Source organism: Dendropsophus ebraccatus, chromosome 12 (genome assembly GCF_027789765.1).
Source record: "Dendropsophus ebraccatus isolate aDenEbr1 chromosome 12, aDenEbr1.pat, whole genome shotgun sequence".
Taxonomy (NCBI): domain Eukaryota; kingdom Metazoa; phylum Chordata; class Amphibia; order Anura; family Hylidae; genus Dendropsophus; species Dendropsophus ebraccatus.
The window spans coordinates 5,757,445-5,776,060 of record NC_091465.1 but is presented as its reverse complement, the minus strand read 5'-3'; the positions used below and the strand labels follow the sequence as shown (position 1 = coordinate 5,776,060).

The following is an 18,616-nucleotide window of genomic DNA, read 5'->3' as shown; positions in this document are numbered from 1 at the left end:
GTAAATTACAAATCTATATAACTTTCTGGCACCAAATGATGAAATTTTTTTTTAACAGAACATTATCAGAAATCCTTTTCAATGAAAATGTGTCAAGGGACAAGGTTCATGTTACCAGATACTGAGAGTACACGCTCACGGTGGTGGAAATACATTCATTCTGTATAGCAGTCTCGTATACTTTAGCTTTGGATGGGAGGGGAGAAGAAGAATGAACAGAATCTGGGCGGACGGAGGGGCCGTAGAGCCGCCGACTTATGCCGCATTCACAGAGTTATCTTCAAAGTCTGACATTACGAGTGTTAATATCCACTCACCCTTCATAATGGAGTTTTGCTGTTTTATGACTATGAGTGAATCAAGTTTGGTCCTTTGTATTTTGCCGCTTTAATTTCTGAGTAACGAATGAATCATAGATGATGAGAATCCATCCCAGAACGGCTTTTATAGTCTTCAGCGGACATCTACGTGACCTTATGTAATGCCTTGTAGAATTTACTATCGCATGTCGTCTGCTCCGACTAATCGTGTTTTCAAGAGAATTGACGCTCTGAATTCCCAGAAAGAACTTTTCATAAAACGTGGAAACAAATACGGTAATTGGTGTTACTATAGATCACAGCAATCGTAAAGTCATTGAGTCAATTGGTTGTGATATCATCAAACAGCCGCTCACAAGTGGATAATTATCTCCAATGTTCCAGAATATACCTACTACAATACTGCTCCTATATACACGTATATAACTACCATAATACTGCTCCTATATACACGTATATAACTACTATAATACTGCTCCTATATACAGGTATATAACTACTATAATACTGCTCCTATATACACGTATATAACTACTATAATACTGCTCCTATATACAGGAATATACTACTATAATACTGCTCCTATATACAGGAATATAACTACTATAATACTGCTCCTATATACAGGAATATAACTACTATAATACTGCTCCTATATACACGTATATAACTACCATAATACTGCTCCTATATACACGTATATAACTACTATAATACTGCTCCTATATACAGGTATATACTACTACAATACTGCTCCTATATACACGTATATAACTACTATAATACTGCTCCTATATACAGGAATATACTACTATAATACTGCTCCTATATACAGGAATATAACTACTATAATACTGCTCCTATATACAGGAATATAACTACTATAATACTGCTCCTATATACACACGTATATAACTACTATAATACTGCTCCTATATACAGGCATATAACTGCTATAATACTGCACCCTATATACAAGAATAAACCTACTATAATACTGCTCCTATATACAGGAATATACTACTATAATACTGCTATATACAGGGATATAACTACTATAATACTGCTCCTATATACAGGGATATACTGTAACTACTATAATACTGCTCCTATATACAGGAATATAACTACTATAATACTGCCCTCTATATACAGGAATATAACTACTATAATACTGCTCCTATATACAGGAATATACTACTATAATACTGCTCTCTATATACAGGAATATAACTACTATAATACTGCTCCTATATACAGGAATATAACTACTATAATACTGCTTCTATATACAAGAATATAACTACTATAATACTGCTCCTATATACAGGAATATAACTACTATAATACTGCTCCTATATACAGGAATATAACTACTATAATACTGCTCCTATATACAGGAATATAACTACTATAATACTGCTAATATATACAGGAATATAACTACTATAATACTGCTCCTATATACAGGGATATAACTACTATAATACTGCTCCCTATATACAGGGATATAACTACTATAATACTGCTCCTATATACAGGAATATAACTACTATAATACTGCTCCTATATACAGGAATATAACTACTATAATACTGCTCCTATATACAGGGATATAACTACTATAATACTGCTCCTATATACAGGGATATAACTACTATAATACTGCTCCCTATATACAGGGATATAACTAGTGTAATAGTGCTCCTATATACAGGGATATAACTACTATAATACTGCCTCCTATATACAGGAATATAACTACTATAATACTGCTGCTATATACAAGAATATAACTACTATAATACTGCTCCTATATACAGGAATATAACTACTATAATACTGCTCCTATATACGGGAATATAACTACTATAATACTGCTCCCTATATACAAGAATATAACTCCTATAATACTGCTCCTATATACAGGAATATAACTACTATAATACTGCTCCTATATACAGGAATATAACTACTATAATACTGCTCCCTATATACAGGAATATAACTACTATAATACTGCTCCTATATACAGGGATATACTACTATAATACTGCTCCTATATACAAGAATATTACTACTATAATACTGCTATATACTAGACTATACTATAATGCTGCCCCCTATGGATAAGATGTATAAGTAGAAATCCCCATGTATAGAAAGAGCTTCTGATTATCTTTCTAGTTCCACCTTAACCAAACAAGGAAAATTCCATAAAGTTTGGAGAGGAGATACTGGACGTGATATATGTCTATGTTATCTGACGGCTCCCAGCAATTAATAAACCCTGCGGTATGATTAGAAGTGTGGATGGATTGTCCTGATGATTATAGCAGTGGATGGTAGACAGTTACTGCCAATAATGTTTAAAGGGAACAATGTTTTTGGTACAGGTCCTCATGTAGTAGAGTGCCCATGGCATTGTACTGGGGCCATATTGTATACGTCATCCATGTAGTAGAGTGCCCATGGCATTGTACTGGGGCCATATTGTACAGGTCGTCCATGTAGTAGAGTGCCCATGGCATTGTACTGGGGCCATATTGTATACGTCATCCATGTAGTAGAGTGCCCATGGCATTGTACTGGGGCCATATTGTACAGGTCGTCCATGTAGTAGAGTGCCCATGGCATTGTACTGGGGCCATATTGTACAGGTCGTCCATGTAGTAGAGTGCCCATGGCATTGTACTGGGGCCATATTGTACATGTTGTCTATGTAGTAGAGTGCCCATGGCATTGTACTGGGGCCATATTGTACAGGTCGTCCATGTAGTAGAGTGCCCATGGCATTGTACTGGGGCCATATTGTACATGTTGTCTATGTAGTAGAGTGCCCATGGCATTGTACTGGGGCCATATTGTACAGGTCGTCCATGTAGTAGAGTGCCCATGGCATTGTACTGGGGCCATATTGTACATGTTGTCTATGTAGTAGAGTGCCCATGGCATTGTACTGGGGCCATATTGTACAGGTCGTCCATGTAGTAGAGTGCCCATGGCATTGTACTGGGGCCATATTGTACAGGTCGTCTATGTAGTAGAGTGCCCATGGCATTGTACTGGGGCCATATTGTACAGGTCCTCATGTAGTAGAGTGCCCATGGCATTGTACTACGGCCATATTGTACAGGCGTCCATGTAGTAGAGTGCCCATGGCATTGTACTGGGGCCATATTGTACAGGCGTCCATGTAGTAGAGTGCCCATGGCATTGTACTGGGGCCATATTGTACAGGTCGTCCATGTAGTAGAGTGCCCATGGCATTGTACTTGGGCCATATTGTACAGGCGTCCATGTAGTAGAGTGCCCATGGCATTGTACTGGGGCCATATTGTACAGGCGTCCATGTAGTAGAGTGCCCATGGCATCCACATAACCAAATCTTAGAGGACTCTGTGAGTTCTGATCATTGAGGGGTGAAAGCCTCGTAGTGCTGGGTCCTGGGGTCTGATCCGACCAAGTAGAACATCTGCAGGGAGTTCATAGGTTGTTTTCATTATGCTGTTCTTAAAGGGGTTGTAAATAAGTTTAAAGAGACTTTGTCAGTAGGTTTATGCTGTCCTGTCTGAGAGTAGCATAAACTAGTGACAGAGAAGCTGAACAGAAGGATGTATCACTTACATTGTTCTGTGCAGCTGATCCAGAGATCTCCTCCTGAATAACATGAACAATAAGTAGTCCTCTCCATTATGTGCATGTGCTCACTAGTCCTGGATTTTCATAAGAAGCAGAAAACTCCGCCCACCAGCTGCTGATTGGCAGTTATCTATCTAATCTGTGTATAGGCAGTCAGCTGTCAATCAGCAGCTGGAGGACGGGGTGAGGGGTGTGTCAAGAATCCTGTTCTCCTGCATATTAGGAGAACGGCTGAACAGAATGATGTCAGTAATACACCGATCTGTTCAGTATTTCTGTCACCAGGTTATGCCGCCCTCATTTAAGGTGGAATAAACCTAGTGGCAGATTGCCTTTAAACTGATGCATTGTGTGAAAAATATTTCAAGTGTTCAAGTGTACAATCATATACTGTTCAAGAGATACAGACTTGCGAATCCCCAACGTGCCTGCTTTGTTTTAATAATCTGGGTTACGACCCACTAAGGTGGTCGGGCATGCTCAGTTCAACTGCAATCTCCAGGAAGCACTGGCAGTTGGTTTTCACTGAGCCTGCAAGCAAGAGGGATTGTGGGTAAGGGTGTGCACGGCAACAGCAAGGACACAGATCAAAGAGAAAATCAGGGGGTAATTAGATCCATGGTGGAGAAGAACAGTACAGTGATGTAAGTTACTTCACATTTGTTCTCCTTTACATATATGTATGTGATACACATCTGATTTTACCAACTTTACTTCCCAGAGAACCCCTTTAAGTTGCTTATTCCACAGTATCTGAGGTTGGCGGGTTTCTCCTCAGACTTGGGGTTTGATTTCTGACCACAGATTCTTGGACAACAAATGTATAGTGGGAGAGAGAACCAGACAGTCACGACCTCGGCGTAATCTTGGAGAAACACGTGATGGGAGTTCTGTATATGGAGAGCTACAGGGGAACAAATGGGGCTGAGCTGCAATACCACACACAGCCTACGGGCACAGGGGCGCCATTCTCTAAGGGTACTATTAAACTGAGCGGTTTTTAATGACTAATGATAAATGATCGCAAATGAGATTGTTTATCGTTAACCTGTAATCGTTCACCATATTACACAGAACGAAAGTCGTTAGATACGTTTGTTACTATGATTGTTTATTCCTTCTCATTCCAGCAAAACAAAGTGCAATTACACTGAACGATTAGTGAAAAATGCGGAACTTGAGCGAACGAACGTGGAATTACAGCGAACGATTAACGATAATTTTAGGTTCAGATCTAAATCAACGATTAACGACATACGAATGATTTTTCGATCGTTGCCTGCAATTACACAGAACGATTATCGTTTAAATTCGACCGATATCGCGATTTTTCGTCCCGTGTAATAGGGCCCTAAGGCTGGGTTCACACTGCGTTTTTGCAATCCATTTTTTTTCATCTGTTTCATGCAAAAAACAGTAGCATTTATGTGCATCCGTTTGGATCCGTTTTTCATTAACTTCTATCATTTAAAAAATAAAGAAATAAATAAAGAAATAAAAACGCAACCCTCCCTTTTTTTAAGTGGACATAAAAACATGGTCGACCACGTTTTTTTTGTGTATGCTAAAAAAAGGATGAGTTTTTATGTTTTTTAAAATTTTTTGTTAGAATGGAGGGCAATGAAAAAATGGACGCACACAAATGCTTCAGTTTTTTCATCAGTTTTTTTGTAGAGAAACGGATGAAAAAATGGATTGTAAAAACGCAGTGTGAATACAGCCTCAGAAGAAGAAACCTATGGGTCTTATTACACGGGCCGCTGGGGGCCTGATCAATAATGTAAACGAGTGTCGAGCTAGATTGGCGCTCGTTTACTGGGCCTATTACATGGCCCGATAATCGTTTAGCGAGGGCTGCACGGACATTGATACCGATCGGCTGATCGTTCTCTCTATTCCGTGGAGCCATAATCGGCTGAATCGGGCCCCTAAGAGAGAAGTCCGCCTGTGTTAGGAGTGACACCCCCCGGCACCGTTATGGCCGGTGACCCCCCTTCTCCCGGCTGCGGTCTCCCCTGTACAGTAAATGACACTGATTACACGACCTTCCCAGTAATTGTTCTCGCTATGCGGTGCCAAGGCTGAGTGTCGCGCGGCGCTGGGGACGTTCTAACCAGACTGTTTATACAGCTGCAGAAAATACCCGATGAGTGTACAGCCCCGAGCGCGGCCACAGCCGTCGGCCATCTTTACACCCTCTTCTTGGCACTTTGTGTCCATTAACCCCTTATATCACACCAGGAGACGCCAGAGGCCTCCATCACCGCCGCGGTCACGGCCGACGTGCACTTTTCAACCTTCTCTTTCCTAATCATTTTAATGGCGGCTTCTGTGCGAGGCCGCTGCATCGGATTCAGGAGGGGAAAAATGAAATTTACGAGGAGGCGTTTTTTACAGTTTTGAGCAGATTGAAGGGGTTGTCATAGGAACATATAACAAGAGGAGGCCTGGAAGCATTCACAGCACAGGCCACTTTACTGCCGTGTGGGAGAGCCGGGCGTCAGGATGCTGGGAAAGTGAATGGTTGTAAGGTTTCCCCAGCCACAAAGACCAGAGGAGGGGGGCAGATCATCCGGCACACAGCTGCTAAAGGAGGCCGCCTCATCTACCAGCAGCTACTCAACCTCACTACCATTGAGAAATGGCACTGCAAGTGTATGCCGTCCATTGTGATGAGCAAGTTACAGGACACTCTATTATACTCCAGAGCTGCACTCACTATTCTGCTGGCAGGGTCACTGTGTACATACATTACATTACTGATCCTGAGTTACATCCTGTATTATACTCCAGAGCTGCACTCACTATTCTGCTGGTGAGATCACTGTGTACATACATTACATTACTGAGCCTGAGTTACATCCGGTATTATACTCCAGAGCTGCACTCAATATTCTGCTGGTGGGGTCACTGTGTACATACATTACATTACTGATCCTGAGTTACATCCGGTATTATACTCCAGAGCTGCACTCACTATTCTGCTGGTGAGGTCACTATGTAGATACATTACTGATCCTGAGTTACATCCGGTATTATACTCCAGAGCTGCACTCACTATTCTGCTGGTGAGGTCACTATGTAGATACATTACTGATCCTGAGTTACATCCTGTATTATACTCCAGAGCTGCACTCACTATTCAGTGGTCTTATTGTTCCTCCCTTTGTTACATAGAACTTGTAGTATGGAGAAACATGAACAAGTGGAATTCTGTAGCTTACACAGGAATCACATGGGGTGACATGTGACCCTTTGATCTGTCGTCTGACTCCGTCTATCGGGGGGGGGGGGGGGGGGGGGGGGGGTTGTACGGCGGTGCGGTGGGTGACTGGTCTTCTCTTTATGTAACTCGCACTTCCCTCTCTGTAGATGGAGGAAGCTTTGCAGAATGTTTCTGGTTGGGTGGAAGACGATCATTGCTGGGAGGAAATCGCTTACATGAAATGTTATATTGTTTTCTGCATTCAGACCTAAGAGACCCCCGTCTCCTCCTTCTAGGGTCCCTGAACACAACTCCTTCCCCTCACCCCCTCCAGCACCGACCACCCTGCCCAGACGTGCCAACCACTTGTACCATGAGTCCTTGCAACTCATAGACTTCTGTATTTCATGGCTCTTTCTCCCATGTACTAGCGGGCCCCCAGGCGTAGGGCCCTGGCCTCCAGGTGGTAAGCTCAGCCCTTTCAGGTCATTAGGTCTCTCGCACAGATTGTTGTTATAGCAAGTAGGCACTTGTACCCACTTTGCTTGCAGGAGGAGGAGGAGGAGGAGGAGGAGGAGGAAGGTTGCAACTATTCCATGTATAAATGTATGTGATCTTACTATGTACACAGTGCTGCCTCCTGAGTGTAATCTTCCTTTCTACCTCACTATCAGCAGTTTATTGCTTAGACCCGGGCTACTTGTGGGATGTAAACTGTTCCTTTATGTGATTTGTTCCTTTTCCGCTTACATAGCACCTTGTTCACCCACTGTATCAATAGGGTTATCTACCCCCCGCGTGCCATCTATAGTAGTGTGCTGTACATCATCCCTCGGCACAGTGCCAGCCTTTTCAGTCCAGTGCACTTTCACCAGTCATGAGACACCAGAGAGGACACTGAAGGGTTAATCTCACACTAACAGGCAGTAAAATTATAAAGAAGTTTAAAGTGAAACAACAAGGATAAAGTCTCCAGCGTTTGCTCCCAGAATCCTCCTCTGACCATGACCCGGCTCTGACTCGCCCTATAGCGGGATGCAGACATTATGGGCACAGGCTTTGTATTGTTCCTGCTGATACATAATAAACATTGGTGTCTAAACATAAAAACCTGCCGCTGTTTGATGCCCCCCGGGCCGGGTTCTCGCTCTTACACCTTCTGTGGTATTTCTGACTCGTCTCAGTGTTTCAGGCAATGAATGCGGAATTCCAGCGGATCCATAAAGCCTCACATGTGGGAAGTTGTTAAATAGCTGAATAATGTGAACGTATGGAGACAAACAATACGCCTTGTTATGGCGCGCCGGCCCTTTAAATGAAGCTCTTATGTGTCATGAGGGTCTTCAGGATTAATAAACTACTGGACTGAAACGTAAAACAAAGCGCCGAGCGCGGGCGACGCGTAATAAACGGAAATGATCTGCCTATATTGGTGTATAATGGGGACCCTTGTTTCCTTACCCCTTCTGGGGGCGCTATAGAGGGCATTTACTCTTGTAGTGCTCCCCCTTCTCTCCCTCCTGGTAGTTACAGTGTTTCTATCCGGACTACAACTCCTATCATGCTTGGATAGCCAGAGTATGATCGGGGACCCCCTTTAGCGCCATAGCCCCCCTCCCCCTATGACCATTGTTGGTTTATCGCTTTATATATTTGGCTTTCTGCCCTGTATTTAGATCCTCATACACAATGGCTGCTGAAGCGTCATCCATGGGAGTAACGGGAACAATGCGGATTATTTATGGCGCTGGAGATAATATTAGATGTTGTGCCGTGCGTTATATTGTGGGGTATTTATAGCGGGATCGTCTATTATATGGTTATCAGTCAGAACTTCCCGCACACATAATACATAGAACACTGTACAGAGTATTACAGTGCACCGACCAGCATGGCGGACATGGAGGATACGGTCACCACGCTCTAGTTCTATATTATAAGGATCTACCTACAGAGCTGGGGGAGGGGGGAGATGCTGCTGCAGGATCTTTCCCTCAGGTTTCAGAGGGTGAGGATGTGGCAGCAAGGGGACTTCTGATTGGACAAACTCAGGGCCTAAATACAAGGGTGACAAGCAACATTTCTGGTTGCACTTTACCGTATACGCATCAGCAGCTGCCTACGACTGGTACCAGGGCTGGGGCAGGGGGAAGATGCCCGCCTTAGGTGCCATCGCTTACCACCCAGAAGATTGCTAGGACTGAGAATCCCTGCCAGTTGCCTCTGTCCCCATCATCATTGTGCCGGCGCCTCCTGTCTGCAGAGCCGGGGTAGTGCAGGCCCTGCCAGAGGGAGTGGGGGACAGGATGGAATAAAGGGGGAAATATATGGCTCTGTGTTATACTTAGTGTCTCTGTGATGTCCATAGCAACAAGTCACAGCTCCCATAGCAACCAATGACAGCTCAGCTTTCAGTTCTCATTGCTCTGGTAAAGTGAAAGCTGATCTCTGATCGGTTGCTATGGGTAACAGGAAGACTCCTAATGTAGGACAGCTTGATCCCCCCAAAAAGGGGCACCTATCTAACTGGGGGCAACTATGTACCTCTAAGAAGGAGAGGGGCACCTATCTAACTGGGGGCAACTATGTATCTCTAGGAAGGAGAGGGGCACCTATCTAACTGGGGGCAACTATGTATCTCTAGGAAGGAGAGGGGCACCTTTCTAACTGGGGGCAACTATGTACCTCTAAGAAGGAGAGGGTCACCTATCTAACTGGGGGCAACTATGTACCTCTAAGAAGGAGGGGGCACCTATCTAACTGGGGGCAACTATGTATCTCTAGGAAGGAGAGGGGCACCTATCTAACTGGGGGCAACTATGTATCTCTAGGAAGGAGAGGGGCACCTATCTAACTGGGGGCAACTATGTACCTCTAAGAAGGAGGGGGGCACCTATCTAACTGGGGGCAACTGTAAACTGGATGTAACTGTAATGAACTATATAGGCTGCACAGAGCGCCTCTGTAATACAGGTATCCACCACTATGTGTCACTGTATGGGGGTATTTATGGTCTTTGTATAGTATGGTGGTATTATTCAGTCACTGTGCGGTGGTCACGGTGTGGCAGTATTCTTTATCCCTTGTACACTGGTAGTATTGGTGTAGTTGGTCTTGTAGTCCTGAATTTAGTCAGTAACCGTATGATGGTTACATGTAATGTGATAATATCTGTCCCTTGTATACTCGTACTATTTACTATTTCTATTATATACATATATGTATACAGTTTGTGTATTTTCAGATTTTTGGATTTTCAAAGGGGGGAGGGGGCCCATTTGTCATATCTGCCTGGGGCACCATAATACCTTGTCCCGGCGCTGACTGGCACTCTATGGTCAGGCGCAGATCTGGTGGATTTGTTGCAGAAATTTGGTGCAGCTTTTGCACTAAGGGGGACATAAACAAAGTATGGCGTACTCATCTGCAATAAATCCCCGTCTGGATATACTGAGAGGTGCCTGCCCATAAGAGTCCACAATAAAATCCAGCACAGAGCAAAGCAAACGCAGACATCACCCAGCACATGCCGACCCCAGCGTAAGTAAGTGATCCCATCTGTCGGCTCATTCTCTATGGTGGAACCTTTTTTCCACAACATATGGAATGATGTGAACAGAGATTTCCACTTTGTAAAATTACAGGTGGCTTTCCATTTACTAGGAGAACATGGGCTGCACATGGGCCGTAATAACTGGTTTTGTATTTAGAGCAGAAAGGCTCCTCACCGCAGCTTGTGCTCTTTGTAATTTACCAGAAGTCAGAGAAGTGCTTGCGTGACTGTCATTTTCTGCCTGGCTCAGCAACATGTATTTTAGGAACCTTGCAGGGAATATTCCTTTTGTTGCAAAAGACCAACATGTCCTCAAAAAGCTCCGGCCGGAAACAGCTTGGTACGGACAAATATACACGATGTGAGCAGTGTGTATACCATAGAGGTAAACTGGGTGCAATTGTGTAGGATTCACGTGCCCCAAATATTCCCCCCCCCATCCCAACCCGATCTCCCAATAGTCATTCCTTTTCACTGCACAAGGCATCATATCCTGTATAAACTAGTGGAGACTCTACACATGGTTATGTGGCTGAGAAGACTCCTTCTATAGAGGATGTGAAAAGGGACTATATAGCTATCTGATTCTACTGTATTCCTATTATAATCCTGCCCCTATGTATAAGAATATAACTACTATAATACTGCTCCTATATACAGGAATATAACTACTATAATACTGCCCCCTATATACAGGAATATAACTACTATAATACTGCTCCTATATACAGGAATATAACTACTATAATACTGCTCCTATATACAGGAATATAACTACTATAATACTGCCCCCTATATACAGGAATATAACTACTATAATACTGCTCCTATATACAGGAATATAACTGCTATAATACTGCCCCCTATATAAAAGAATATAACTACTATAATACTGCTCCTATATACAGGAATATATTACTATAATACTGCTCCATATATACAAGAAAATAACTACTATAATACTGCTCCTATATACAGGGATATAACTACTATAATACTGCCCCTATATACAGGAATATAACTACTATAATACTGCTCCTATATACAGGAATATAACTACTATAATACTGCCCCCTATATACAGGAATATAACTACTATAATACTGCTCCTATATACAGGAATATAACTACTATAATACTGACCCTATATACATGAATATAACTACTATACTACTGCCCCTATATACAGGAATATAACTACTATAATACTGCCCCTATATACAAGAATATAACTACTATAATACTGCTCCTATATACAAGAATATAACTACTATAATACTGCTCCTATATACAGGAATATAACTACTATAATACTGCCCCTATATACAGGAATATAACTACTATAATACTGCTCCTATATACAGGGATATAACTACTATAATACTGCTCCTATATACAGGGATATAACTACTATAATACTGCTCCTATATACAGGAATATAACTACTATAATACTGCTCCTATATACAGGGATATAACTACTATAATACTGCTCCTATATACAAGAATATAACTACTATAATACTGCTCCTATATACAGGAATATAACTACTATAATACTGCCCCTATATACAGGAATATAACTACTATAATACTGCCCCCTATATACAGGGATATAACTACTATAATACTGCTCCTATATACAGGGATATAACTAGTGTAATACTGCCCCCTATATACAAGAAAATACTACTATAATACTGCTCCTATATACAGGGATATAACTAGTGTAATAGTGCCCCCTATATACAAGAAAATACTACTATAATACTGCTGTGGATGACAATGACTATACCAGGCAGGAGTATATATATGATACCTTTCTTACTGCTGTGATGATGAGACATAAAGATTTGCGCGTTCTGTATATTTTATCTATGAAAACAAAGGCCTGAGTGATAAATCCTCTCGGTGTCTCAGATGCCGGTATTGATCTCCTTTACTTTGTGACCTTTGAGAACATGAAAGGTTTCAGTGTGCGGCTCATCAGGTGTCACTTCTGACCTTTTACCGATCTGCAATGAGAAGCTGATTGCCATCGTCCTGTCCTGTGTGATCAGTCTGGCGCTCTGGATACACCGCCCGCCGTCTCATCATGTAGTGTAATATACAGGACACATTGTGATAGATTGCCTAGGACGGCAGCAGCCAAGTGCCGTCATCTTCTGACCTGTATTCTAAGAAAAGATGGCAGCAAGAATCTGTGTATACATCTCTGGTTAGTCTTAAAGGGGTACTCCACTCAAACTTATCTCTTGTTCTCAGCTGCTGCTTCCTGCTGAAAACACAAAAATCTGTGTGAGCTTTTCTCTCTGTCTCCCCCTCCTCCCCCTCCCTTCTGAGAGGTCCAATGTAAACAAGTCCCTGGCAGACTGTATCTGCAACATTGTAGCTTCTTTGCAATGCTGGGAGGATTAATCACAGTGAGTTAATCAGCAACATGACCTCAGTATAACTCTCCCAGCATTACAGAGAAGCTACAATGAAGCCTGCCAGGGACTTGTTTACATCTGCTGTCTCAGAAGGGAGGGGGAAGAAGGGGGAGAAAGCAGCAGCAGAGAACTGGGGGAAGGAGACTGAATAGATAATAACAATTATGGAAGGAATTGTTAGTCTCAGCATGAGCAGCAACATATCAAAAGTTTGTTTGAGTGTAATACCCCTTTAAGGGCATGTGACTTGCAGCTCATCTGTCACTACTGAAGGGGGCACCACTGGCCCTGATACCCTAAGAGCTAGTAACTTGCTCTGCTGACCTTGTACTTCTTAGGAATTCATAATGCCAGTGTGAACAGGACTCAACCTTGTCAACAAGGAGTGAGCAGAATTACAGTCCCTCAGTGCAGTCGCTCCACAGCTCAGACCCTATCTGACTGTACTCTCCTTTGCTTTCTCCGTCAGGTATGTCACCACGCCGACTGCCAGCAAATGAATCAGAAGAACCCTTTGAATTTGTGTGAGTCATGTGACATCAAGTTCCACAGCACCATGCACTTTGATAGACATATACGCTTCGACCTCCCCCCTCAAGGTAAGTACCGACCCTTCCCTAATACTCATTCTATGTTTGTTCTGTCTTCATTATAATATTTATTCTATAGGTATAGGGAAGGAAGGAGGTGGAGGAGAGGGTGATTACGGGATCAGACTACATAGCGCTTGTTTGTAGTCTGTTACCATGGAGATACATAGATCTATATGGAAGCTGTTAAAAAAAACATGCTGCTAACAAAATTTTTATATGTAGTTATGTGTAATACAGGGCCTGACAAGGGGATCTGCAGAAGATCTATATGAAGGATCTTGTGTCATGCTCTGCCCCCTCTGAAGTCAGCTTCATTTTGGCTCTGTGTCCCCTAAATTCTTAGGGAAGATTGGGGTCTCAGAGAGTGGGCGGTTATATATCCTATAGTTATGCCATCACTTTATAAGATGGGAATAACCCCAATCAGGGCGCGGCATGGAGACTTATCTGTGTGAATAGGCCTTACTATCCTGACTCCTGCAAGACAATAGAAAAGGTTATTGAGGATTAGAAAATTTAGAGCTGCTTTCTTTAAGAAACAGCGCCACACTTGTCCTCAGTTTGTGTGCAGTATTACAGCTCAGTTACATTAAAGTGAATGAAGTCAAATTACAATAATTTATAAAACCTGAGGTCAGGGCAGCTGACACTTGCCTGCAAGTACTGGGCGCAGGAAATAACCTCTATACATCTATATACCACGATCACAGTGACTACATTTACTAACACTGCACACTGAACTATTTTAATATAAAGTGGCCAACCCTTTTAAAGGGGCAAAGATGTTTTCTTTCAAATCATCTGGTGTCAGAAAGTTATACAGATTTGTAATTTACTACTATTAAAAAATCTCCAGTCTCCCAGTACTTATCAGCTGCTGTACGTCCTGCAGAAAATGATGTATTCTGTTAGGTACTTATCAGCTGCTGTATGCCCTGCAGGAAGTAGTGTATTCTCAGTGTGACACAGTGCTCTCTGCTGCCACCTCTGTCCATGTCAGGAACTGTCCAGAGCAGCAGCAAATCCCCATAGAAAACCTCTCCTGCTCTGGACAGCTCCTGACATGGACAGAGGTGGCAGCAGAGAGCACTGTGTCAGACTGGAGAGAATACGCCTCTTCCTGCAGGACGTACAGCAGCTGATAAGTACTGGAAGACTGGAGAAGTAAATTACACACCTGTATAACTTTCTGACTCCAGTTGATTTGAAATAAAAACTTATTTAGCTAGAGTACCTCTTTAATTGAGTTTTATTTCTTCAGTCAGGGAGAGTGTTGTGTGCGGCACACCGCCAAGATTCAGGGGTCACGGTTAGAAGATGCCGGGATTATAATTACAAGACTATAGATATTATAATTAGAGACAGATGCATAGTGAGGCCATAGACCGAGCCCGGGGACAGAGGAGGCAGCAGTCTTTATGCTTCTGACTGTAGAGACAAGTGATGCAGATGTATATAGGGGCTGAGGGTTGTTTATATATGCAGGATCAAGAGGTTACCGCCTCAGAGACATAGAAGATTGTCACCAGAAATAGCCCCCGTGTTCCATCTAATCTCCGCTCCCTTGTCTATTAATCCGCCACCCCCTTGTCTATTAATCTGCCACCTCCTTGTCTATTAATCCCTGCCCCCTTGTCTATTAATCTCCGCCCCCTTGTCTATTAATCCCTGCCCCCTTGTATATTAATCTCCGCCTCTTGTCTATTAATCCCTGCCCCCTTGTATATTAATTTCTGCCCCTTGTCTATTAATCCCTGCCCCCTTGTCTATTAAGCTTCGACCCCTTGTCTATTAATCCCCCCTTGCCTATCAATCCCCGCCCCCTTGTCTATTAAACCCTGCCCTCTTGTCTGTTAATCTTCGCCTCCTTTTCTATTAATCTTCGTTCCCTTGTCTCTGCCCTCTTGTCAGTGGCTCTTTTATGGGTCTCTCATTAGGTTTTCAGGCACCAGTTGATTGCCAAGAAAAAAAAGGTTGGAGTTCCCCTTTAAACTGTATTTTTGGTGATCTGCAGTCTACTTGTCTTTAGTTACTTTCTGGAAAATTACAATTATCTAGGCCTAAGGCTTTATATGGAGCCTAACAAACGGGAGGAGATAGAGGTACTGAAGATGTAGATGACAAGCCAGGACTAGCTGGAAAGTTCTGGTCCTGGAGAGAGAGGGTTGGACTTTTGGACCTTTACAGTGATAGGTTCTAAACCTTGGAGACTCCCGCAGAATTCTCTTTAGATTGAAGGTGCCTGAAAGAAGGTCATGTGACCAAACTCCTTACATTCTTAACATGCGATCCACTAAGATTGGCTAATACAAAGCAGTGTTAACCAGAGGTGTAACTTCAAGTTTGAACTCTACTTCTTCATTTATTGTCCTGGGTCCAGGTGCAACTACCCCTTACATAGCTATAACCCCCAGTGTTATCCCTTGCAGATCTATAATACCACAGTATCATACCAGCTGTGTGACAAGCCAAATGACATACAAGTGAACCGATGACACCCAAACACTGCTCCGCCACACGACAACATTGGTAGCTGGGACACAGGTACCAGGACACTGCGCTCCCATGTTTACCGCTGCATAGCAGGTTACCGACCTGGCCGTCATATCTGCACACATACTTTACCTTTTTTTTTCTGTGTAAGCTCCACTTTTGGTTTTTGGCTAAAATATCAACCCCAGTACTGAACTACTGACCCCAATACTAAAAACAGACCCCAGTACTGAACTACTGACCCCAATACTAAAAACAGACCCCAGTATTGAACTACTGACCCCAATACTGAACTACTGACCCCAATACTGACCCCAATACTGAACTACTGACCCCAATACTGAAAAACAGACCCCAATACTGAACTACTGACCCCAATACTAAAAACAGACCCCAGTATTGAATTACTGACCCCAATACTGAACTACTGACCCCAATACTGAAAAACAGACCCCAATACTGAACTACTGACCCCAATACTAAACTACTGACCCCACATACTGACCCCAATACTAAACTACTGAACCCAATACTGAACTACTGACCCCAATAATGAAAAACAGACCCCAATACTGAACTACTGACCCCAATACTAAACTACTGACCCCAATACTGTAATACTGACCCCACATACTGACCCCAATACTAAACTACTGACCCCAATACTGAACTACTGACCCCAATAATAAAAAACAGACCCCAATACTGTAATACTGACCCCAATACTGTAATACTGACCCCAATACTGTAATACTGACCCCAATACTGTAATACTGACCCCAATACTAAACTACTGACCCCAATACTGTAATACTGACCCCAATACTAAACTACTGACCCCAATACTGAAATAATGACCCCAAAACTGTAATACAGACCCCAATAATGAAATAATGACCCCAATACTGAAATAATGACACAATACTGAACTACTCTCCCCAAAACTGTAATACTGACCCCAATACTGAAATAATGACCCCAATTCTGAAATACTGACCCCAGTACTAAACTACTGACCCCAATACTGAAAAACATACCCCAATACTGAACTACTGACCCCAATACTAAACTACTGACCCCAAAACTGTAATACAGACCCCAATACTGAAATACTGACCCCAATACTGTAATACTGACCCCAATACTGTCTAACCCCAATACTGAAATACTGACCCCAATACTGTAACACTGACCCCAATACTAAACTACTGACCGCAATGCTGTAATACTGACCCCAATACTGTCTAACCCCAATACTGAAATACTGACCCCAATACTAAACTACTGACCCCAATACTGACCTTAATACTGACCCCAATACTGAAATACTGACCCCAATAATAAACTACTGACCCCAAAACTGTAATACTGACCCCAATACTGTAATACTGACCCTAATACTGAAATACTGACCCCAATACTGTAATACTGACCCCAATACTGTCTAACCCCAATACTGTAATACTGACCCCAATACTGTAATACTGACCCCAATACTGTCTAACCCCAATACTGTAATACTGACCCCAATACTGTAATACTGACCCTAATACTGAAATACTGACCCCAATACTGTAATACTGACCCTAATACTGAAATACTGACCCCAATACTGTAATACTGACCCCAATACTGTCTAACCCCAATACTGTAATACTGACCCCAATACTGTAATACTGACCCCAATACTGTCTAACCCCAATACTGAAATACTGACCCCAATACTGTAATACTGACCCCAATACTGTAATACTGACCCCAATACTGAAATACTGACCCCAATACTAAACTACTGACCCCAATACTGACATACTGACCCCAATACTGTAATACTGACCCCAATACTGTCTAACCCCAATACTGTAATACTGACCCCAATACTGTAATACTGACCCCAATACTGTAATACTGACCCCAATACTGTCTAACCCCAATACTGAAATACTGACCCCAATACTGTAATACTGACCCCAATACTGTAATACTGACCCCAATACTGTCTAACCCCAATACTGAAATACTGACCCCAATACTGTAATACTGACCCCAATACTAAACTACTGACCCCAATACTGACATACTGACCCCAATACTGAAATACTGACCCTAGTACTGTAATACTGACCCCAATACTGTCTAACCCCAATACTAAACTACTGACCCCAATACTGACCTTAATACTGACCCCAATACTGAAATACTGACCCCAGTACTGACCCCAATGCTAAACTACTGACCCCAGTTCTACATGTGAGCCCAGGCTGCTGGGGTATATACTTGGAGTTGTAGTGTCGCCCGCTGTATACCACTCCATCCTGGTGGTGATGAATGAAGGCGGCGGCTCATAGTCGTGGTAACCGGCATACAAGGGATTACTAC

At 42.6% G+C, this 18,616-nt stretch overlaps 1 protein-coding gene across 7 annotated transcripts in view; it reads left to right on the top strand.

Annotated features, from left to right (window-relative positions):
- PLEKHG5 (pleckstrin homology and RhoGEF domain containing G5) overlaps positions 1 to 18,616 on the top strand; it is a 189,548-nt gene that overhangs the window by 81,407 nt on the left and 89,525 nt on the right. For 3 of the 7 annotated variants that reach the window (XM_069948999.1, XM_069949000.1, XM_069949001.1), the window contains one exon: positions 13,621 to 13,750. In XM_069948999.1, coding sequence (XP_069805100.1) covers positions 13,648 to 13,750 — 103 coding nt within the window. In that variant the 5' untranslated portion in view covers positions 13,621 to 13,647. Of the gene's footprint in view, positions 1 to 4,584; positions 4,607 to 10,024; positions 10,141 to 10,520; positions 10,708 to 11,086; positions 11,106 to 13,620; positions 13,751 to 18,616 lie in introns of those variants that run through there. The other 4 variants (XM_069949003.1, XM_069949002.1, XM_069949005.1 and 1 more) reach the window with 4 other exon arrangements.